Genomic DNA, 25,884 nt, shown 5'->3' with positions numbered 1-25,884 from the left:
TGAAACTGACACAGAAAGAGTCCCATTTTAATAAAAGAAGTTATCATTATAAAAAGTAACCCCTTCCTCACGCCAGGATACCTGATGCACCGCAGGTGTCTCATGACAGCCTGACTTAGGAAGCGGGCTGTGTGAAGGTATAGCTAATATAGAATTATTACATATTTATATATTACATCCTTATAGTAATATGACTTTTTATACAAAACATATAGAGAATGGTTTTTTTTTGAGACGGAGTCTCACTCTGTTGCCCAAGCTGGAGTGTAGTGACATGATCTTGGCTCACTGCAACCTCTGCCTCCCGGTTCAAGCGATTCTCCTGCCTCAGCCTCCTGAGTAGCTGGGATTACAGGCACCCGCCACCACATCCAGCTAATTTTTGTATTTTTAGTAGAGATGGGGTTTCACCATGTTGACCAGGCTGTTCTCGAACATCTGACCGCAAGTGATCTGCCTGCCTTGGCCTCCCAAAATGTTGGGATTATAGGCATGAGCCACTGCAACTATAATCCCAGCACTTTGCCAGAATTTTTGTTTTTGACGTTATGGATAATTAGATGTGCAGATAAATCTCTGTCAATATAGACTACCTTAAAGTGTTCGGTGAAATTTTGTTTTGTTTTTGAGACGGAGTCTCTCTCTGTCACCCAGGCTGGAGTGCAGTATCGTGATCTCGGCTCACTGCAACCTCCGCCTCCCAGTTCAAGCGATTCTCCTGCCTCAGCCTCCTGAGTAGCTGGGATTACAGGTGCCTGCCACCACGCCTGGCTTATTTTTGTATTTTTAGTAGAGACGGGGTTACACCATGTTGTCTAGGCTGGTCTCAAACTCCTGACCTCAGGTGATCCACCCGCCTCGGCCTCCCAAACTGCTGGGATTACAGGTGTGAGCCATTATGCCTGGTCAGAATTTTTGTTTTTGAAATTATGGATAATTAGATGTGCAGAGAAATCTCTGTCAATAGAGACTACTTTGAGTGTTGGGTGAAATTTCTTTTTTTGGAGACGGAGTCTCGCTCTGTCGCCCAGGCTGGAGTGCAGTGGCACGATCTCGGCTCACTGCAAGCTCTGCCTCCTGGGTTCACGCCATTCTCCTGCCTCAGCCTCTCAAGTAGCTGGGACTACAGGCGCCCGCCACCACACTCAGCTAATTTTTTGTATTTTTAGTAGAGACGGGGTTTCACCGTGTTAGCCAGGATGGTCTCCATCTCCTGACCTTGTGATCTGCCTGCCTCAGCCTCCCAAAGTGCTGGGATTACAGGCATGACCCACCGCACCCGCCCGAGTTTTGGGTGAAATTTTAATAAATACACAAAAAATACTTTAAAGAATGACTGAGCTAACAGGGAAGTAAAGGAGACTAGAAGAACTGGAGGTCAGAAGGAGGAGGACCCAGAAAGACAGCAGGAACACATTGTTTGCCCTGAGGGCCTGTGCTAATCCCTGGTGGCCTAGAGGCTGGAATTTTTATCATTTTTTAGTTTTTAGAGATGGAGTGTCTGCTATGTTGCCCAGGCTGGACTTGAACTCCTGGGCTCAAGCAATCCTCTTACATCAGCCTCTCAAGTAGCTGGGACTACAGGTGAGCATCTGCACAACTGGCTTTAGAGTCTGGATTTTTAATTTGCCTCAGGCAGCCAAAAGGAAAGAAGACCCCAGACAGGCATGGTGGGGTGGCAGATCAAGACTCTTGCAGACCGGGTGCGGTGGCTCATGGCTGTAATCCCAGCACTTCGGGAAGCCCAGGACGGCAGATTGCTGGAGGTCAGGAGTTCGAGATCAGCCTGGCCAACATGGCGAAACCCTGTCTCTACTAAAAATACAAAAATTAGCCAGGCATGGTGGTGCACGCCTGTAATCCCAGCTACTCGGGAAGCTGAGGCAGGAAAATCGCTTGAACCCGGAGGCAAGAGGTTTCAGTGAGCCAAGATCGCACCTCTGCACTCCAACCTGGGCAACAGAGCAACACTCCATCTCAAAAAAAAAAAAAAAAAGAAACTCTTGCATAATGCTGGGGCCCCAAAGACACGGAATTGCTGAGAATGAAAAAAGCATCCCTGACCTTGCTGAGAAGAGGCTTTTCTGTCTCGACTGCAGTGTTGGGTGGGTGGCAGGGTGGAGAACCCCCCACAAGAGTCCTTAACCACCAGCCCTTACCACTCGCATGAATTTGTGGCTGAAATCCATCCTAACTTCGTGGCCCAGAAATCCTAAGCTGAAAATTAATTTGAAGCGGTCAGTCTTGGGTTGGTAATGTCCCTAGGAACCTGGAAGAAGCAAATCAAGTCCTCTCTAGAAGAAGGATTTCTTTAAATCCTTCTTCTTCAAATCCAGGCCTCAAATTAAAAAAAAAAAAAAATTAGCTGGGTGTGGTGGCACGCACCTGTAGTCCCAACTATCTGGGAGGCTGAGGTGGGAGGATCACTTGAGACAAGGAGGTCAGGTAAGGAATGATCACGTCACTGCATTCTGGCCTGGGCATACAGTGAAACCGTGTCTTAAAAAACAAACAAACAAATAAAATAGCCAGGCCTCAAAGAATGTCCATAAAGTTCTGAAGTGCAGGGATATATCATACAAAAATCACTAAACACAGAGAAAGAAAGCTACCGTGAGCAAGTTAGTAAAAAACCGTAAACTGCAGAATCAGACCCACAGTTTTAAGTTCAGGTCTGACTCAGGTGCCTGGAAGTTTGCTCTGGGAAAGGCTGCTGGTGTTCCCAGCCCACTTGCTAAAGCACGGGTTAGGGGCTGGACCTTGCCCATGCCCCTGACTGTATGTCACCAGCTAAGGAAGCTGATAAGCTCAAGGAAAAACAAGCTCGGAGGTTAATATCACCAGATATTTTAAGAGTACAATCACATCAAAGGAGACAAACTGTCCTACAGAAACCGGAATGGAACAAGACAGATCAGGACTCTAAAATAAGCACAACAAAGATCCTCAGAGAGATAAGAAGATGATAATGAGGAACAAGCAGTGGCACAGAATCCAGTGGAAACACTGATATGAAGTTGGTAACAAACTCAGGAAACCGGATAAAAACAATAATAGTTGGGCTGCGTGCAGTGGCTCATGCCTGTAATTCCAGCACTCTGGGAGGCCGAGGCGGGTGGCTCACCTGAGGTCAGGAGTTTGAGACTAGCTTGGCCAACATGGTGAGAGCCCATCTCTACTAAAAATGCAAAAATTACCTGGGCGTGGTGGCGGGTACTTATGATCCTGGCTACTTGGGAGGCTGAGGCAGGAGAATTGCTTGAACCCGGGAGGTGGAGGTTGCAGTGAGCCAAGATTGTGCCACTGCACTCCAGCCTGGACAACAGAGTGAGACTGTCTCAAAAAAGAAAAAAAGAAAGAAAAAAAAACAAGAATAGCTGAAAAATGAATAATGATCTAAATCAGCTGAAGAAATTTTCCTAGAAGGTACCAAAAAGTAATAAGGAGACGGAAAATACCAAATAACATTTAAGAGATATGGAAAATATTAGTGTCAATATCTGCCTAATACGAGTTTCAGAAAAAGAGAAAATGGATGTAAGAAAGAGAACGTATTAAAAAATTGTAAGTGTGTGTGTTTCTTGTTGAGAGCCAAAAAAAGAAAAAAAAAAGCTTAAGTGTGAAGTTTTAAAGATTAATCTTGAGACCAGCCTGGGCAATGTTGTGAGACCCTGTCTCTAAAAAAAATTAAAAATTAGCTGGGTGTGGTAGTATGCACCATATAGTTCCAACTACTTGGGAGGCTGAGGTGGGAGGATTGGTTGAGCCTGGGAGGTTGAGGCTGCAGTGAGCTGTGCACTCCAGCTTGGGTGGCAGAGCAAGACTCTTATCTCAAATAATAATAATAAAGATTAATGATAAAAAGACCGCAATGCAAAGGTCTTGTGGAACATCAAACAGACTAGAGAAGGAAAAACCTAAACTTTGACATATTGTAATGAAATTTAGCAACATTGGCCTGTAGTCCTAGCTACTCTGGAGGCTGAGGTGGGAGAACTGCTTGAACCCAGGAGGCAAGGTTGCAGTGAGCTGAGACCACACCATTGCACTCCAGCCTGGGTGACAGAGTAAGACTCCATCTCAAAAAAAAAAAAAAGAAATTTAGGAACATCAAAGACCAAAAAAAAAAGAAAAAAAATGCAAAAAGCTTATAGAAAGAAGGAATATAGTTCACAAAAGAATAAAAATTGGATTGGCATTAGTCTTCCTAACAGAAAAATTGGAGACAAAAAAGCAATGAAATTATATATATATATATATATATACGTATACCTATATACACACATATATATACGTATACCTATATACACACATATATATACGTATACCTATATACACACATATATATACGTATACCTATATACACACATATATATACGTATACCTATATACACACATATATATACGTATACCTATATACACACATATATATACGTATACCTATATACACACATATATATACGTATACCTATATACACACATATATATACGTATACCTATATACACACATATATATACGTATACCTATATACACACATATATATACGTATACCTATATACACACATATATACGTATACCTATATACACACATATATACGTATACGTATATACACACATATATACGTATACGTATATACACACATATATACGTATACGTATATACACACATATATACGTATACGTATATACACACATATGTACGTATACGTATATATACACATATATATATATACACACACACACATATATAATTTTTTATTTTTTTTTTTTTATTTTTTGAGACAGAGTTTCACTCTTGTCGTCCAGGCTGGAGTGCAGTGGCGTGATCTCTGCTCATTGCAACCTCTGCCTCCTGGGTTCAAGTGATTCTCTAGCCTCAGCCTCCCGAGTAACTGGGATTACAGGCCCCTGCCACCATGCCCAGCTAAGTTTTGTATTTGTAGTAGAGACAGGTTTTCACCATGTTGGCCAGGCTGATCTGCCCGCCTGGGCCTCCCAAAGTGCTGGGATTACAGGCGTGAGCCACCGTGCACGGCCATGAAATTATATTTCTAAGTGATGAAGGAAAAGAACCTAGAAAATTACATCCCGCTAAACTATTATTTAAATGTGAAGAAGCAAAGATGATACGATACTTTCAGACATACAAAGTTTTAACAAGTTTAAAACCAGCACAAAAGCCTCTTTGAAAACTCTCCTGGAATAAGTACTTTTATACTTAATATAAGTATATTATACTTAAAATACTAAGAACTTACTAAGCACATGAAAAGATGTTCAATACCATTAGTTATTACAAAAATTCAAATCAAAAGAATAACAAGAAACCACTTATACCCACTAGGAGATGACAGCCATAATTTAAAAAATGAAAAATGGCAAATGCGGATGAGAATGTAGAAGAACTGGAACTCTTTTTTTTTTTTTGAGACGAAGTCTCGCTCTTGTTGCCCAGGCTGGAGTGCAATGGCACGATCTCAGCTCACTGCAACCTCTGCCTCCCAGGTTCAAGCGATTCTCCTGCCTCAGCCTCCCCAGTAGCTGGGATTACAGGCGCCTGCCACCACACCCGGCTAATTTTTGTGTTTTTAGTAGAGATGGGGTTTCACCATGTTGGCCAGGCTGGTCTCGAACTCCTGACCTCAGGTGATCCGTCTGCCTCTGCCCCCCAAAGTGTTGAGATTACAGGTGTGAGCCACCATGCCCAGCCTGAACCACCACGCCTGGCCGGAACTGGAACTCTTATGCATTGCTGGTGGGAATGTAAAATGGTTCAGCTACTGTGGAAAAGAGTTTGGTAGTTCCTCAAATGAAATGTAGTTAGCATAAAATCCAGCAATTCCACTCCCAGGTCTGTACCTAAGAGGACTGAAAACATACATCCACACAAAAACTTGTGCACAAGTGTTAATAGGAGCATTATTCATAATCGCTAAAAAGTGGAAACAGCCCAAGTGTCTATCACCTGATGAATGGGTAAACGGTGACATATCCATACCATGAGATATTATTTGGGGTATAGATATCTGGATATTAAATTTAATACTAGACAGGGAAAAAGTCACAAAGAAAAATGAGAGACACATATTGGTAAAAGAACATTATATCAGTGCTTGCTTCAGCAGCACATATACTAAAACTGGAATGATACAGAGATTAGCACCGCCCCTGTGCAAAGATGATACACAAATTCGGGAAGCGTTCCATATTTTTTAAAAAATATTATATCTGCCGGGCGCGGTGGCTCACGCCTGTAATCCCAACACTTTGGGAGGCAGAGGCGGGCGGATCACGAGGTCAGGAGATCGAGACCATCCTGGCTAACACAGTGAAACCCCGTCCCTACTAAAAATACAAAAAATTAGCTGGGCGTGGTGGCGGGCACCTGTACTCCCAGCTACTCGGGAGGCTGAGGCAGGAGAATGGCGTGAACCTGGGAGGTGGAGCTTGCAGTGAGCCCAGATTGTGCCACTGCACTCCAGCCTGGGCGACAGAGCGAGACTGTCTCAAAAATAATAATAATAATAATATTATATCAAAAAGATATAACCATAATGAACATATATGCATCCAAAAACATTCATGGTTCTTTGAAAAGTTATTGAGAAGGAAGAATGGCAAGACTGATTAAGATGATGCATCTAAACAAGGCATAGCATGAAAACAGGAAAAAACACACAGGAGATTACAAACAATTAAAAATTGGCCGGGCACCGTGGCTCATGTCTGTAATCCCAGCACTTTGGGAGGTCAGGTGGGCAGATCCCCTGAAGTCAGGAGTTTGAGACTATCCTGGCCAACATGGTGAGACCCTGTCTCTACTAAAAATACAAAAATTAGCTGGGTGTGGTGGTGCATTCCTATAATTCCAGCTACTTGGGAGGCTGAGGCAGGACACTAGCTTGAACCGGGGAGACAGAGGTTGCAGTGAGCCGAGATCAGACCATAGCAGTCCAGCCTGGGCGACACAGCAAGACTCAGTCTAAAAAAATAAATAAATAAGTAATCCTACAAATACACTTCTTTTTTTTTTTTTTTTTTTTTTTTTGAGATGGAGTTTCTCTTTGTCGCCCAGGCTGGAGTGCAGTAGCACGATATCAGCTCACTGCAACCTCTGCCTCCCGGGTTCAAGCGATTCTCCTGCCTCAGACTCCCCAGTAGTTGGGACTACAGGAGCCCATAACCACCTCAGCTAATTTTTGTATTTTTAGTAGAGATGGGGTTTCACCATATTGGCCAGGCTAGTCTCGAACTCCTGATCTTGTGATCCGCCTGCCTCAGCCTCCCAAAGTGCTGGGATTACAGGCATGAACCACTGCACCTAGCCACAAATATACTTCTAAAAGAGTTTCTGGGCCAGGTGCAGTGACTCACGCCTGTAATCCCAGCACTTTGGGAGGCTGAGGCAGGCGGATCACCTGAAGTCAGGAGTTCAAGGCCAGCCTGACCAACATGATGAAACCCCATCTCTACTAAAAATACAAAATTAGCCAGGCATGGTGGCACATGCCTTAATCCCAGCTACTTGGGAGGCTGAGGAAAGAGAATCACTTGAACCCAGGAGGTGGAGGTTGCAATGAGCTGAGATTGCGCCACTGCACTCCAGCCTGGGCAACAAGAGCAAAACTCTGTCTCAAAAAAAAAAAAAAAAAAAAATTCTGTCATTGTTGATTATATATAGGTATTATGGGAAAAGCACTTGATCTAATTCAGCGCATGCATATAATCAACCTTCCCAGAAAATTAGGAATAGAACTTTCTTAAGTTCATAAAAACTATATACCAAAAATCTAGAATAACACCATACTTAATGGAGAAGACTTAGATCAATAAGGAACAAAGATTTTAATGTTCCCATTAAAATATGGAACAAAGATGCCACTTTCCCCATTACTGTTTAGCATAGTATTAAAGGACCAGTCTAAAGCTCTAAGACAAGATGTAAAATGTGAAATTGAAAGAGGAGATAAAACTGTCATTATTTGTACATTATATGATCACTTCCATTGAAAAGCTAGTAAAATAATCGGATGAGTTATTAGCATAACAGTTTAGCAAAATTGCTGGATATAAAATCAACTTTAAAGGATCAATAGCATTCCTTAGTACCAACAACAAATCAGAAAACAAAGAATAAGATACAATTCATGGAAGCAACAGCTATAAAATACCTAGAAATTAATATATAAACAAGACCTTCATAGAGAAGTTTTAAAAGCTTTATTGGAAGACACAAAAAAAATCTGTAACTTAAAGATTCTATTATTCTTCTTAAACCACTCTATAGGCCCCAAAGAATGTGAATTTAATGCAAAGTCAATCCTAATCAATATTTCAACTGGATTTTAAATGGAAGTGGAAAATTTTATTCTAAAATTTATATGGAAGAATAAAAATCCATAATTAGCTGGGCCAACATAGAGTAACAAAGACGGGGACTCTCTTTACTATACACTAAGGCATATTTTTAAGTCTATGGTAATAGAAAACAGTAAGATACTGGTGTGGAAATAAAAAGAACAATGGAACAGAACAGAGCTCAAAAATAGATCTTTCCGGGCTGGGCGCGGTGGCTTACGCTTGTAATCCCAGCACTTTGGGAGGCCGAGGTGGGTGGATCACGAGGTCAGGAGATTGAGACCACGGTGAAACCCCATCTCTACTAAAAATATAAAAAATTAGCCGGGCGTGGTGGCGGGCGCCTGTAATCCCAGCTACTCGGAGAAACTGAGGCAGGAGAATGGCGTGAACCCGGGAGGCGGAGCTTGCAGTGAGCCGAGATTGCGCCACTGCACTCCAGCCTGGGTGACAGAGCGAGACTCCGTCTCAAAAAAAAAAAAAAAAAAAGAAAAATAGATCTTTCCGTATATGAGAACTGGATATATGATAAAAATGGTACCACAAATTAATGGGAGAAATATTGATCTGTTAGGTGGTACTGGGAAAACTGCTTCACTAAATATAGAAAAATAAAGCTGGATCCCTACATTACACAATATACGAAAGTGGATGCCAGATGGATTGTAAATGAAAATGTGAAGGCAAAACTATAAAGCTCATAGGAGAAAATGCTGGAGGATATCTTTGTGGTGTAGGGCTAGGGAAATATTTCATAAGTAAACTGCCCAAAACACAAACATAAGACAAAAAGTAGATTAATTAAAAAGTAAGGATTTTTGTTCAATAAAGGATGTCACAGACAAAGTTAAAAGACAGGTAACAGACAAAAGTAACTGACACATCTAAAACTGGTAAGAGATTAATGTCCACAACAAGAAACCAAAATGCAATTGCACAATGAGCAAAGATCAACATGCAATTGACAGAAGGGAAGACTAACTATCACCTTGTTTTTGGTAATAAGGAATTGAAGATAACCTAGTTATCCACTGTGAGGGGAACAGGTATGTATAACGTGGTGCGTGCACACTAGGGAATCCGTGCAGCAGTAAGAAGCAACACCCTAAATGTACACATAGCAACATGGATGTATCTAAGTAAGCAGAAAACAGTAAACATGGCTACCACAGTACCTCTGGTATGAATTAAAATTGTATACATACAACACAATACTACTTACTTCGAACAATGCCTGCAAAACAAGGGGCACATATCAAAAAAGTAAGAGTGGTGCCTATGGGACAGAGCAGAGTGGGGACTAAGGAAGAGGAGAAACTTAATGGATAATAAAGTGAGGGAATGAGTTCTCGAGCTGACTGATGACAATGTGCTATGAATCAAGGCATATGACTGACGCATTACTTTGCATTTGAGTACAAAGTAAAAAGAAATTACCCACAGCACAAACTTACATATAGTTTGAAACTACAGCAGGCATTTGACTATAGAAAGAGAGACTGAGGCTGTCACGGACTCCCTGCGGAGCCAGGCCCTTGGAATGTCAGAGTGGAGACAGAGCTGGATCTTGGTGACATGGAAACACTCCACGACGCTTCATCTAAACCAAGTATCTGTAAGACCACTCAGATGAACCAGATTCCCTTGACTTTTTCAGCCAGGGGTGTCTGATATCTGTGATGAAAGAATTTTAACTGCTATCTATCTATGCCTGTACTTTAAGCAATAACTACACCAGATTTTTAAACAACACTATGGCTTCACTTCCATACTTTTGGGAAATTAGGGGAGCAGGACGAAGCATACATTTAAGAAGTAAAAAGACAGAGGAGAGACAGAGTAATAGTAGCCACCATTTATAAGCTCTTATTATGTGCTAGGCACTGTGCTAGGTGCTCTCCATACCTTGTGCGTAATCTGAATACACCCGCCTGGGGTCTCACCCCTGTGCAGATGAGGAAATGGGCTTGAAAGGGAAAGCGTCTTGTCTAGAGTGACACAGCTTCACAGTGGGGTCTTGTGAACCCGTCTGTCTGCTGTCAACCTGTTCTTCACACCACGCCACCCTACTAGAAAAGATGATGGGGAAATGAAGAAGGGACAAACACAGAGACAACAGAGACACAGAAGAGGCAAATATACAGAGGGAGAAAAAACAAACTACGCCTAGGCACATATGGAGGCCCAATGTTTTCTGAAGTAAGGACACCCATGACACGTCAGAGTATGCCTGCCTGAGAAGAGACTGTCATTGTCCTTTGAAAAGTGTACGATCTCATGATTAACCCAACCCTTACCAAATTCAAAGGCATCTCTTCTGCCTGTTTCCAATTATTAAAAATCTTAAACTAAAGACTGATTTTCTCAAGTATTTCTCAAAGCTTTGTACGTATAGGAAGCAGTGGTACCGATTTCAGACAGACTCAAATCTAGAGTTAGATCATTTATTGTCCATGGCAAAGCAAACTTTTGACTGTCCGTTTGCAATATATACAGATGGCAAATATATAAAGGATATTGTGGTTTACCTCTGATAGTAACCTAAGCAACCCATCAATAAGTGATATCACAACTATAGAATACTACAAAGCTGTTCAAAGAACCAGACAGACCTCTATGTGATGTGAAATAACCTCCAAGATAACTGAAAAATGCTAGATACAGTGTATATGCATGCTAAGTTTATTTATTTATTTATTTATTTATTTTTGAGACAGAGTCTTTGCTCTGTCGCCCAGGCTGGAGTGTGGTAGCACCATCTCGGCTCACTGCAACCTCTGCCTCCCAGGTGCAAGCGATTCTCCTGCCTCAGCCTCCTGAGTAGCTGGGATTACAGACATGTGTCACCATGCCCAGCTGATTTTTTTGTATTTTTGGTAGAGACGGGGTTTCACCATGTTGGCCAGGTTAGTTTCTAACTCCTGACCTCAAGTGACCTGCCTCCCTTGGCCTCACAAAGTGCTGGGATTACAAGCGTGACCACTGTGCCTAGCCACGTATGCTAAGTTTATATTACAAACTCAGATACATATCACTGCTTATAACTGGAGAAATTGATAGGTGGTTGCTCTGGGGAAGGAAGATGGGACTGTGGGTAGGAAGATTTGCTTTGCACGCATTAGATCCCCTTGTACTTTGTACTTTTTTTCTCGACCAAATATAACCTTTTTTTTCTTTTTGTTTTTAAGACACAGGGTCTTGCTCTGTTGCCCAGGATAGATTACTGCAACCTCAACTTCCCGGGCTCAAGTCATCCTCCCACTTCAGCCTCCCAAAGCAAAACAAATCTTTATTTTTAAATCAAGCAGTTTATTGTGTTTTCCCCCCAAGCCAAATCCAATGTTAGGATCTACTAAGGTCTGAGTGGAAGAAACACATTCCTTTCTTTCCCCTTCTTCCAGTGATGAGACAGGGAGAGGCCCCTTCCCATTTCTTTCTCCATTTTCAACCAAAAAGTCACCTATTTGTTACACAAAACAACTTACTCATGTTATCCACGTTCATTGAAAATATATTTAAGTAAAAGGAAAAATAAGAAAAAGTACTCATACTACCACTCTACATTTTGGGGTGTATGTTCTTTTGTATATTTTCTAATGCATGTATGTACACACACATGTATTTACAGCTACAATCACCCAGGTTGGAGTGCAGTGGCACGATCTTGGCTCACTGCAACCTCCACCTCCTGGGTTAAAGTGATTCTTGTGTCTCAGCCTCCCAAATAGCTGGGATTACAGGTGTTCGCCACCATGCCCAGCTAATTTTGTATTTTTAGTAGAAGACGGGGTTTCTCCATGTTGGTCAGGCTAATCTCGAATTCCTGACCTCAGGTGATCCACCCGCCTTGGCCACCTTTTAAACTTTAAGGTTAATTGGAATTACATGAAAAAAGTGTCCCATGCCAAATACTCTCGGTAAAATATGAGTTTTTTTTTAAAAAGTTAACAATGACACCTTTGTATGTTAACATACATTTACAAGATGGTGAAAACATGGTTAAGTAGTTGAATTAGATAACGACAGCGTTTTCTGGTTTTGTCAAAAATCATCTTGAGGAGTACTGCTGACAACAACACACTTTTGCAAAACTGTCCTTAAATGTTAGCTAAAGGCACTTACAGTCCCCCTCATCCCCTAATGTATGAGGTCCATGTCTTTTTGAATTTCTTAGTTCTTTTCATCTTCATGACAACACACTGAAAATACAGTTAAAAGGAAAAAATAAAAAGCACTCATACCATCACTCTATTTTGGGGTGTATGTCGTTTTTGATATTTTTTCCTACACCCCCATTTCAGCAAGAACCTTTTTTATATTTTCTATGCAGATCACACGTACACTTATAAATTATTCACTTTCTCTGACAAGCTGCTTTCTCTCTCTTCATCGTTCTCCCACCCCCCTTACCTGAACTTCTTTTTTTTTTGTTGAGACGGAGTCTCGCTCTGTCACCAGGCTGGAGTGCAGTGGTGTGAGCTCGGCTCACTGCAACCTCTGACTCCCTGGTTCAAGCGATTCTCCTGTCTCAGCCTCCCGAGTAGCTGGGATTACAGGCACGTGCCACCATGCCCAGCTAATTTTTGTATTTTCAGCAGAGACGGGGTTGCGCCATGTTGGCCAGGACAGTCTCAATCTCCTGACCTCGTGATCTGCCCGCCTCTGCCTCCGAAAGTGCTGCGATTACAGGCGTGAGCCACCACGCCCGGCCTCTTACCTGAATTTCTAAGGTTGAATTATTTTTGTGTGATTCCCACATGTACATTTCAAGTCCTGACCGTAGCAGCATCATCAAATACACACATACCCTATTACCCAAAAAACCTAGAGTGAGTCACAATCAAGGACTCCCACGCTCTGCCTTCCTCTACTTGTCCAAACATGTCCCTCACAGCAAATGATCTACCTTCCTGATCTGGCCAAATTCCACCAGTTCTTGGAGGCCCACCTCAAGTGCCATCCATTGCACTGAGACTTCCCAGATTACTCCAGTCCCGTTTCTTCCCCACTGTGAACTCAAATGTCAGGTAGCAATGGACCACACCTTTGTGACACATTTTGAACCATTATCTTTTAACTTATCATGTGACTGCAAATTGTGAGTATACTGGGAAGCAGGAGACTGTGTCCTTTACTTCTTGTACCCTGTACACCTAGCACAGTGTGATATGGACAGCAGATACTCCCCAACAGCTGAGAGTGTGATGTTAGAACCCAAGGTAACTCAATAACACAACAGACACGAGGATAGTATGTACATTCCTCTTTATTTAATACAACAACAAACACGTAACATATACAAAAAGAAAAAACACTCATTAAAAGGCCCTGTCACAAAGGATAGACAGGAAACATCTACACTGAATCAAATAAGGCTCTTGCTTCAAAAACAGGGGTTTGCTAGCTACACCTGGAATATGAGCAAGGCTGTTGCAAAAAAATTAAAAAAAAACAACAACACAAAAATCCCTGCACTGAAGGAGTATATTCATGAGAGTAATTTACTAAATTCGCAGGTCCATATTTAGGAATGTTTATGCCCTCTCACATATCCAAAATTCATCAGGGTTTTATGAAATGTGTGATTTTTTTTTGGTTAAAAAAATTTACCTGCCCTTCTTTTTTCTTAGGAAGGAGTAATAAGAGCTTTCTAAAAACTAGAGACAAGCAAACCACACAAAGTTTGAAATGTTTTACCATTAAAGTTCAAAGGGCACGTAGAACTGAGAATGCAAAGGCAAGATGGCAGTGGGAAGAAGAACGTGACTTCTGCGTCATTTCCTGGTAGCTAGCGTTTAATTAACCAAATGGAAATACCTCGGCTCAGTGCAGGGTTCAGTAGCAGCAGTTTGTCCATATTCCTGCTCCAATTTGAGCTGGAAATTAAACAAGCACCAGTTCATCTCAAAAGAGCCTTATACAAACACACACGCACACATACCCACACCCATTCACATGTCATCACCACCCCCTTTTATTTAAATTTATTTTTTTTTTTTACTAAAATACAAAAAGGGAGACAGGTATATTTACAAAAATCCATGGCTGGTACAGTACATAATTTTTAAGACACACTAAATGCTACAATCTTTCAGGTCCTGAGATTATTACAAATATCAACTCAAAGCTTGTGTTCAGGTCCAGTTTTTAAAGGAGGAAAAAAAAATCCCCAAATATTAAGTCACACACTATTTTGAAATACAGTATATCCCTTCGAGTTAGTAAAAACACACCTCCCTATAAGCAAATGCAATACAGTAATTCGTGTCTTTCACCTAGAGGACCATCAACTCTTTAGGCTCCTTCGAGATTGGTTTTGAAACATGTTGGCATCTATGTCAAGTGTGGAGGTGGCTAATGTATGAGGAAGATGTAACTGGAGGGAAGTTCCTCTGCAGAGTGAACATTCACTGTATAAATACATCCTGTTTTTCCTTGGGCCACCAAACAAGTCTTTCCCTTATCAAAATTCACACCGTAATGGTTGAAGTATGTGCTTACCCAGACTAAAAATCAGAATCATTATTTCCAATCAGTTATAGCAAATAGGTCTGGAGTTTGGTAATCATTTTTACAACTGCAAATAAACTTTCTTGCTTGTAATAAAAGAGAGAAAACACCCATCACTTAGTTACCTTGGTAGACTTGGATTAATATATTATTTGGGGCACAAAATTTTCACCAGCTGGAGACTTATTTTCTTCTTTTAAGTTTGAGGGTGTTTAACAAGTGAAATCCAAGGGCAAGCCCCAGATTTACATACCCTCTGAAAGACCAATTTGGTATTTTTGATACTTTCTGAAATAAAGTAAGTTTTCAATGACAATCAACAAAAGGGCAGTGCAAAGCTTGAATGTTTTCTCTGGAGGCTTGCCATGGATCACAGGAAATTACTTGTAGGCTGGGAACCTACCTCTAATTGGGAAGGGCCCACTGATTATCTGAAGGTCTCAGAAGGTATATGTAACTAATTACAAAGGCATAGCCAAGACTCAAAAATAGGTGACCAAAGTTGGCCAACTTTCCAATTAACTATGTAAAACAGTAATACTTTTGTCAACTAAGTTCTTTTTAATTCCTCTAGACAACATTGGGGTAACCCTTGGTAATTTTGCAGGTATAGTAAAGCAAACCCAATTTTCTGACAGAGGGCACACTAACCCTACAAACAGCAGGGATAAGCAAAAAAGGAGGAAAGCTTACGGCTGCAAGCACAGCAAACACAAGATAGTTAAGATCTGACAATTTAAGGGCAGGTTGTCACACAGAAAAACATGTCAACTGGCTGGTCTTGGTTGATACTCCTAAATGTGCTTTGAGGGCAGACAGTGTTGTTAACTTCAAAAACAGAAGTATTTCCATGTTATCTTGGGTAATAGTCATCTTGTTTGTATTTATTAGGTTTCCATTAGTGCTCTATTATAAAATATTTAAAACACAGATTTACAATAAAATCATTATATTATTATTAGCAAAGTGGGAACAAATAATATATAGAAAATTTTGTGAGGAACAAACATAAAATTTGATTCATATGGCCTGTTTGCAAAAGTAGGCTTATTTCAGGGGGAGTATGAAAATAAGCAAGGCAGACTATTATGAGAAATAGCCCCTAATAAAGATCTCCATCTCTTTAGAATAATCTTGAAAAGTAACAAGAGGAAGTCATGAAATGCCACATTATACAGTAGCAAAATCTATTTTTTAATACAAAGGAGAAGAGGAAAAAAAAACCTCTAGTCCCAGTGATGACCACTGATGACTGTTAAGTCCTAGACACAGAGACCCTAATAATACTACTGCGATTCTGAAAAGCATTCCTGACTTGTTTAACAGTTTGGAAAAGTGTCCGAAGTTTAAGTACTAACCCACTATGAAATGGAGATACACAGGAAAGACTGAGAAGTAGAACTATTACAATATAAGGAAATTAAAGATCACAAGTAGCTACTTTCAAGCAAGTGGTACTTTGAGAGTCTATGAGAAAAATAAAATTTAATATCACATTATTCAAAGGCAGTCTGATTAAAATCCTAAGAGAGTCCCTGCCTGATTCCTCTGCTGGGATGTAAACAGTCTTCTAAAGCAGGCCTGCACACGGCTTTACTTTTCAGTTCTACGGGGACACAGGATAGGTTGCCACAGTGAGTGAGCAGAGGATGAAAAAGACAATTTAACCTTTCCTCCCCAGACTCCTAATATACAACTCATATTCTAGTGTAGCAATATGATTAAGAGCTCTGAATAAAGAATGAAGACTAATGGAAACCATGAAAGAAGAATTCAACATTAATATTCAAAGCTATTTTTAATTAGAGTTTGACCACCCATTCAGCTCTATAAACCTGAACATTGTGTCATATAATCTAAAACTCTCAGAATTGAACACTGGGATGATTTTATCATTAACAACCCAAAGACATTCCATGATACTAACTACAGCTTTGCACCAGTGAAAGGATCTGTAGATAGTTTTTGAATACAGAGTTCACATTTTAGGATAGATGAACACACAAAGTATCTCTATTTTATGCTTCTGTTAATTTTCCCGAGAAGAACAAACACACATTCAACAAAAACCCTTATGCCTTATTTCTTTGGGTCTTAACATTTGTTATCTAAGAATGGAAAAGACAGGTAAATGTGAAAAAAAAGTAGTATGTTTATCTGCATAGTTGATATTTAGAGGCTAACTAAGGCCTTATCTGGAAAAAGCAACAAAAATCCAAAAAGTGTCTTACACACACACACACACACACACACACACACACACACACACACACGCATCCTATCTTTAGAGATTCAGTGGACCTTAGCCAATTCTGGAAATTAACCAGATGCTTTGTCCTGCTTGGACCTGGTGCTTTCTACTAACTCACTTGAACCTGATAAAATTGGTTCCTCATCCCACATTCTCCTTTCCTGACCGTGAATATGTGCTACAATTTAAATTTACACACACACTCCAACAATCATTGCTCAGCATTTAGCCCCAACTAAAACTGCAGCATCCATTTTTTTTCCTGTTGCTATTATTTTAAACAATAACGGGAAAATTCTATGTAGTAGTACTACTTAATATACAGGGATGGAAGGTGGGATAAAACGATCTTCGTCTCCTCCTGGGAGCCGGGGAAAACATGTTTCCTTCTACCCTGACCTTCCCCACCCCGACCCAGTTAGAAAGTGAATCCTGCCTTCCGTCTCCCATTTTCTTACAACCTGAGCAGCTGATGGCTCCACCTCTTTCATGGGTTGAAGAAGCATGAATTACAAAGGTGCAATGGCTACAAGAGTATCCGGCTGGCTGTGTGTAGTGCTCACCCCTTCAGTGCAGAGCTGGATACACCTACAGTTCATGGAATTAGTACACAATCTCTGATTTGCAAGAATGAGACATCCTACTCAGAAAGTTAAAAAGCTTAGCTATCCATCCCCAAACAAGCAATAAAAGGAAATTAGACTGAGAAGATGGAAAAGTGAGGCAGTTAAAACTTCCAGGATCATTTATCAACTCCAATAACCAAGCATCATAACTTTATCTAACTTTAGCTCCACAACCTTGACAAAAATCACAATAACACCGTAAAAGGCTAAAAAAACTACTTAAACTTAGTGTTATTTCTCCCCCTTGTTAACCTGAAACTAAACATTTTATCCCACTTCAAAGATAATGTTTAAATAACAAATATGTATCTAAATTAAAATTCCAGTGATTTTTTTTTATTTAAAAATCATAGGGTGCTTTTTATACTCATTATAAGGAAAACATTTTTTAGCCTCTGCAGGAAGATGATAATACTATTTTTAATTATATAGGACATTCTACAAAAACTCAAAATATTTTTGAAATAGTAAAGTCTCTGATATCCCTGGGAGGTAGGTGAATATGATTATACCCAATTATCTAATGGGTAATCTGAGGCACGAAGGTTAAACAATATTCCCCCTAGACACAGTCATTCAAGAATAACACTCATGAATTCCAACTGCCTGGTAAGTTCTGCTATCAGGTAACACTACCAGGAACTTCTGCTTTTTCCTTTTAAGCCACTAGTCTCTTCTTCCCAATTAGAATGTATTGAAAGGGGGGCACTTACTAGGTATATTTGTACTGGGTTTGAGGGATGGTTCAACTTGGTCTCCCTTAACATGTCACATCTATTTGTTTTCAACAAGAAATCGATGAATCTTAGATACTGAAAATTATGTTATTTTGCTCAAGGGAGAAATCTAAATAACCATAAAATCAGATTAAGCCAAATGTAATTATCTAGCAAATAAAAAGCAAATGGAAAATCTCTCAAGAATGCTATAGATTATATGAATGTTTTCTTCAGCATCTGAAGTCTTTCTACTTCTGAGTTTATTAATCTTTTAACAGATAGATATGCAGCTATATGATTTCTTCAAAAATCATTTTCCAGAAGAAAATATGATACATTTTTAACGTTGATAGTTGCTAACTTCCTTCTAAACTTATTTAGATACCAAACCGTGGTTCTAACGCTAGCCTTCGCACGTTTAGTCTAGCGCACCTTACCAATGTGACTTGCAAGGTACTCTTGTTATTCCAATGCTGTCTCCTATATTACTTATGCCAAGTTTAAAGAGCATAGAAAAGTGGGTTATATCCAAGAACAGTCAATGATTCACTAAGTTTATTTTACTTGTAGTAACTGACGTGTGTGTGTATTGTTATTAACTTCTACAAGCAGATATTCAAAGGGCGAAGATGGCCTCTTGTGAAAAGATACTTTTCTATACTTTACTTTTCTTTTTTTGAGACGGAGTCTTGCTCTGTCGCCCAGGCTGGAGTGCAGTGGCGCGATCTCAGCTCACTGCAAGCTCCGCCTCCTGGGTTCACACCATTCTCCTGCCTCAGCCTCCCAAGTAGCTGGGACTACAGGCGCCTGCCACCACGCCTGGCTAATTTTTTGTATTTTTAGTAGAGACGGGGTTTCACCACATTAGCCAGGATGGTCTCGATCTCCTGACCTTGTGATCCACCCTCCTCGGCCTCCCAAAGAGCTGGTATTACAGGCGTGAGCCACCGTGCCTGGCCGAAAAGATACTTTTCTAATCCACCCACTTTAATCAACTAAAAGCAATGGAATAAACAAGGCAGAAGTTTTGCAAACATTGAAAGGGGAGTGTTTGGAAAGGATGCAATGGTACAGCAGCTCCTAGTTTTATATATATGTAATGTATGTATCTTACACATATATCCATATACATAGAAAAGGAAGAGGGTTACACAGCATGACATGACGTTGGCAAGTGTGAGATTCTTCCTCCTGAATCCCCTGACTTATCAGTCTGTACTTTAAGATAATCTGACAATAGTTCCAAAAGAGAGGAAAAAAGAAAGAAAAAAGGCACTTAACAAAGACAAAGGCCTGAATTGAGCACGTTTTAGAGGAGTAATATAAGCATTTTACCAGAGCTAAGAAATGATTTACAAAGAGTTAAACTTTTCCCCTTAAAATTTTATAAAATAAAATTGCATAACATGTTGTGATCATTTATCTACTACTGCACTTTTCTTCTGCTTCATTATTACAAACACAAAAGCCCCCCCAAAAGCAAAAAACAACAATCATACATGCACAATAGAAAGTAAAAGTGCCTCTTTTGAGAACATTAGGTCAGCAGAATTACAGTGCTGAAGCACAGGAAAGTTCTCAAGTTTGGCCTGATTATAGATTTTTCTCATTCTTCTATTTCCAACTTTAAAAAAAACAAAAACAGAAACAAAACGAAAAACAAAAAAAAAGCAAACAGAAATTCCAAATCTAAATAATAAAAACAACAAAGGGACCAGTGTGCTTTTATGGTACACTCCTAAAATAAAGTATCCTAATTCTATACATGAGTCAAACTAGAGGACAAAACATCCTAGAAATAAAGAACTGTAAATTAAAGTCAACCAATACAGGCAAAGTTCATTTTACAAATGTAGCAGCAAATATGATAGATCACTGGAGTTCTAAGAGATGATCCCAAAGGACACAGAGTTCTCATAACCAATGGCAGTTTGAATAACAGTAGAATTTTCGTTTCAGAAAATGTCTTGAACCAAGTATAGGTGGAAAGGGGCGTGGGAGAGGGCAACCAGAGGAGAAAGACTAGATTAGAGGTGCCTGCCCTTTCCAACCCTGGGTAGTAAACAATTTAGATCTGCTTTGGGAAAAAAATATCCTGGGTTAAAAATCATGTCCAATAAGTTGTTTTCAACCAGGTGTCAAACCCACAGTATTCCAACACATATGTGCCCGGTTCTTCCCCTTACCTTCCTGATTCGGTAAACCCTATTCAATGTCCGTGATGTGAAAATGTAATCTGGGCCAACAACATCCATCAGAGGGGGGTGGGCACGAAACAATGCACTATCACCATCTTCTCATTTCCGCAAACTATCAGAATTGTATGACTACAGATTAGCCTCATTTCCTTTCCCAAAACCTTTTTCTTCAGGCTGTTTTAAAATCATGATTTCATTTACCCTCTGACCTCAAAAGCATACAAGAATTATAATTGACTTATAATGGAAATTATTGCTTGCATTTATTCTGGATGCTCTGAATGAGCTTGACACTTTGCTCCCAGTCTCCAACTGAGGCTCAGCATAGCTATCTCCGAGGACAACCCTGCTGACTGTTATTGCTTGTGAATACTGAGGATTAACTTGTATGTACAGTAACAGCTTATATATCAGTGAAGGCAATTTAAAATATAAAACAGTTGAAAACAAACAGCTTAATCTTCCTGAATCAAGAATCCCGAGGAGTGGGATATAATCATGTGTGCTGATTATTTTTGCATTTGGATGTTGCTAATGCTCTTCAGAAATACACGTTGCTCTATAGATATCCTTTCCAATGACTCACCATTTTAAAAAATAACATAATTTGATTTTTAAGTGCAAAAATACAGTATGAGTCACAAGTCTCTGTGCTAAAAAATAACCAATTTATATGTTTGTTTTTAGTAATAAAAACGGTAAAGACAGGTGACCATAAAGTATGGGCACCTTTTTCAATGTTATGATCTAGAAAAGAAACAGATTACTATTTACATGTAGAAACTCTCTGATCACACTTTATCTATACAGAAATACAACGATGTTTGACTGATTCATACAACATAAAAGGGGGGGTCCTGACTGAAATGAATGTAAGTCGTCAGTGCAGATGGGGGTTTAAGGTAGGGATCTGACAGTAGTCCTCAAGGAATCAAGACTAAAGAGAACACAGAAGAAATCTCCATATTATATTCTTGGAGCCAAGGGCCTTCAGATATTTTTACTGGTTCGTTTAAAATGTTAAAGGGAAAAGAACTGATTATCTTGTTCTTTTCTAATGATGAGAGTCACCAGGGATCTTCACATGGCATGATTCAGAATTGATGTTTTAAGACATTCAAATGATTTTTTGACTCAAACTAGTCATTTATATGAATATATGTGTGTATGTACATATACATACAGACAAACATATATACAAGTATTCAGGAAGAGAAATTAATATGCACTTCGGCTTCTCTTGTGGTATGAGAAGTAAAACAAAGGTCACCTTCGCAAAGGAAAATCCCATCACTTCCCCTAGTATGAAGCAAAGACCTTTCTGTTCAAATTTTGTAAAAGCAAGAGGTCCACTACATTTGAAAAAATTAAAAAAATTGGGCAAGCTTCCTTAATTGAAACCAAGCAAATCTTCATCAAACATACTGAATTCAAGTCAAACCTCTCTGCAACATCCTCCCAGTATCCTTCCAAAATATCTACTGGGGTTCATACTACATCCATATTTGTTTTATTGATAAACTAAATTCTTAGTCAAGAAATTATATCAGTGATTCCTTTGAAATAATCCTTTCCCTTTACTGTAACAAGTTCTTGGAACTAAAGTTTTCAGTTATTTATTAACTTTTTCGCTATGAAGCAAGCCAATGTGACTTTGAAGTCAAAATATAGGCATACAGATCTGAACCGATCTGTGGTTATTTATTCACAGTCCTGTAGGATATCTGGGACTTCTGTGTATAAAAGAAAAAAGGGCCTGGTTAATACTTTTAATTGAGTAAATCTAATGGTATAGGGTAATGTATAATAAACACAAATGCAATAAATCTTGTCACTACCAGTCTATTTTTTTTAGGTTAGTGTCATTATAAATGGATCAAGCTTACACCATTTAGAGTTTACACAATTCTCTGATATAGTATGAAAATATTCAGAAGCTTAAAAAACTAGAATAATGCGGCAAAAAAAAAACATCAAATCAAATGTATCCAAGAAGAACCATAAATTTTTCCCTTAACATCCTTTGTTGAATATGCTATTTGCATAAGGAAGCTATAATAACTAAGGAGGAGTCTTATTTTCTGCAGATTTACTCACATATCAATACACTGAGTAAATAGTAAAGCTTTAGGATCTCAAATGCTCCAAACAATTTCGCTACACTGGATACAGGGAGTAAAAATACATCGTGACTGTGATCCTAATGTGATTCCTCCCTTTAAAATACCATCTTAAAAATTCAAAAACTATATTCATGCCATTTGAATGACCAATGAAGAAACACAGTGTACACTTCTACCTGTTTATACCAATAGCTAATAATCACCTGAAGGACCACGAGCTAAAAGAACAGAAGGAGAAGTTGTGAAGTTAGATGAATTGGGGAAACTTAGAGTTTAGTTGCTGCAAGGGCTAAAAGCAGCAAAGCAATAACCCTGTAAAGATCCCCATTTCTCAAGAGAAAAATGTGAACACAGTCACATTTTAACATCAAGAATGGAAGTAAGAATTAACCAGTCAATACTAGATGCACAAATCACCTGAAGAAAAGAGTTAAGTACCTGCTTCTGAACGGAAGATGAAATTGACCCTTTTACAAAAAGGGGACATCTAGGTTTCATCTCTTAAGAGCAACAGGCTCAACTTCCTGATTTTTAAAAATCTAGATGATTTAATAATATATATCACTGTGCTAAAATAACTTTCCTGAAGGATCTTTAGTCCACTGATTTAGGGGAGTTGCTACACACTGGAGGAGATTCAAGTTTGTTCAGGATTTTTGAGGGTGTGGTATTTCTTCAGCTACTGTCTATCGGAGATAGAATCATTATTATTTTTTTTTGTGGCAAATCTGCTACACAGTCCATTCAAATAGACATGATCATTATTCCTGACAAACTGGCCTAATTCCAGTTTTTAATGCCTTTTATTAGCAATTATGTCTGTAAGTGTTCAGATCCAACCCCCAGGATGGATGGATGTTTACCCAAATTCTCTTGACTTCCTTCTTCCTCCCCCGGGAAAAATCAAATTTGTATTTCTGTGGGTTTGACAACTGAGTCTCTTTCAAGTCTGTTAATACGGTAACTTTGTCATTCTTTAGAAGAGACCAAAGGTCACTAACTTTGCACAAAAGCATTTCTTCCTCCTGCACCTGGTTTTGCTCAAGTAATGTTTTCTTTTCTTTTTCCTCCTCACCACAGTGCTTGGGACGAGAGAATGTAAACATCGACAGAAACAGCAGCCCTATGACCACATAAGTACTTTCCCATCAGGTAGATTCCATCAGTCAACTAAACATTTCGTCTCCTTTGCTTGCCGGGCAGTCACTGAGATTTCCGTGGTAATTTAGTGTCCCCTTTACTTTGGCCTCCATCTGAGAAAAAGAGATGTTAAATTGGTATGGGTGCATATGTTACAAAAACCAGCTAAGAAAAACAAAGCAAAAAGAACAATTAACTTTTATCTTTTGTGAACGACATCTCTGAAAAGATGTAACTTTTAATATCTTGCATGCCATATAGCATTATAGAGGTTGATACAACATCATGGAGATAAAAACTCAACAACAATGACCCTCTTCTCTCAAATGACTGTGGTTTTCAGTGTTTTTTAAATATGATTTCAACAAGTATTTATCATTTACGTCCCAGCCAATTGTGTCAAATGCCATGAGAGGGTTATAAAGGAACCAGAAGACACAATTCCTACCTCCGAGGGACCTACTACATCTTTCAATTCCTTTGGAAGACAGGTCAATTGCATTTTTTTTTTTTTTTGTAAGTGAAATAAAATTTCTTGCCAGGACACAGCATTTCATAATTCCTGATTATCTGTGTAAACAAATGTAGCAAACTTTTCATCTGTAGTGAAAAACATCCAGCTGAGTCTGTGTGCTCATTCTAACCTAGCTTTAAGTGACAGGGAAGTCTGCTACTGGGACAAGGCTCCTTCCTTTTTTTTTTTTTTGAGATGGAGTCTCGCTCTGTTGCCCAGGCTGGAGTGCAATGGCGCGATCTCAGCTCACTGCAACCTCCACCTCCCAGGTTCAAGCAATTCTCCTGTCTCAGCCTCCTGAGTAGCTGGGATTACAGGCGCACACCACCATGCCCGGCTAATTTTTGTATTTTTAGTAGAGACGGGGTTTCACCATGTTGGTCAGGGTGGTCTCAAACTCCCGACCTCGTGATCTGCCCGCCTCAACCTCCCAAAGTGCTGGGATTACAGGCATGAGCCACCATGCCTGGCTCTTTCTTTTTTTAAGAGAGAATTTTGCTATGTTTTCCAGGCTGGAGTGCAGTGGCTATGCACAGGTGCGATCACAGCGCACTACAGCCTCAATTCCTGGGCTCAAGAGACCCTCCTGCCTTAGCCTTCTAAGTAGTGGGACTACAGGTGTGTGCCACCACACCAGCTCAAAATAATTTCTATTTTTACATACTGCTGTTTAAATGCTTGCAGAAAAAATGTTGGTTACTTCATTTAAGCCTCAACTAAATTACCTACAAAAACTGGACAGGAGGAGAGGAAAGGGGGATACCAGGGCAAGGGTAAGGCCCAATGACTTGGAGAGCCAACAGAATATGGAGAAAGTCTCCAACAGGTCATGGCCTTAGCAAGAAAAATGAGGCCTCAAAGACAACCCATGCCTGACAGCAAAGGACAGGAGAAGGAAACCTTTTACTCTGAGGGAAGAGGCATGAATGGCAGAAATACACAGGTGAAAAGGAACAAATTTGACCAGGGTTTGGCAAACTACAGCCCATAGGCCAAATCTGATTCCCTGCCTGCTTTTGCACATGAAGTTTTATTTACAGTCATATTCATGTGTTTAAATACTCCCTATGGCTGTTTTTCACTACAATGGTCAGTTGAGTAGTGGCGACAGAGACCATATGGCCTGCAAAGCCTAAGATATTTACTATTTGGCCCTTTATAGAAAAATTTTACTGACCTTTGTTTTAGACTAAATAAAATTAATTAACATTAATTGAGCTCTTACTATGCACCAGGTGCCAAGCTAGAAGCTTTAAATCAATTATTTTTTATTAAATTCTCATATGAAGTCATTAAAAAACATTTGTTGTCTCCAGTTTACAAGCAAGAGAAAGTGATGGTCAAACAAGTTAAGCCTACTCAAACTGGCAGTTCTGGAATTCAAAAATCCAAGTCTGATCCTCAAGTTCAGTGACTTATACTTTAAAATGTTTCTTAAAGGAAA

At 39.6% G+C, this 25,884-nt stretch overlaps 1 protein-coding gene and 1 non-coding gene across 11 annotated transcripts in view; one reads left to right on the top strand and one right to left on the bottom strand.

Annotated features, from left to right (window-relative positions):
* The window catches only part of UBN2 (ubinuclein 2), a 99,422-nt gene that overhangs the window by 9,288 nt on the left and 64,250 nt on the right, over window positions 1–25,884 (bottom strand). For 7 of the 10 annotated variants that reach the window (XM_002818523.5, XM_054560672.2, XM_054560671.2 and 4 more), the window contains one exon: window positions 13,608–24,039. The exons of the other annotated variants lie outside the window; for them this stretch is intronic. In XM_002818523.5, coding sequence (XP_002818569.1) covers window positions 23,990–24,039 — 50 coding nt within the window. In that variant the 3' untranslated portion in view covers window positions 13,608–23,989. Of the gene's footprint in view, window positions 1–13,607; window positions 24,040–25,884 lie in introns of those variants that run through there. 10 annotated transcript variants of the gene reach the window in all.
* LOC112134424 (U6 spliceosomal RNA) lies at window positions 6,111–6,214 on the top strand. Its single transcript, XR_002915857.1, has one exon. It is a non-coding gene; the product is annotated as a U6 spliceosomal RNA (small nuclear RNA).

Source organism: Pongo abelii, chromosome 6 (assembly GCF_028885655.2).
Source record: "Pongo abelii isolate AG06213 chromosome 6, NHGRI_mPonAbe1-v2.0_pri, whole genome shotgun sequence".
NCBI classification, from domain to species: domain Eukaryota; kingdom Metazoa; phylum Chordata; class Mammalia; order Primates; family Hominidae; genus Pongo; species Pongo abelii.
Note: the sequence above shows the minus strand (reverse complement) of the source record. Positions and strands in the feature narration are given on the sequence as shown.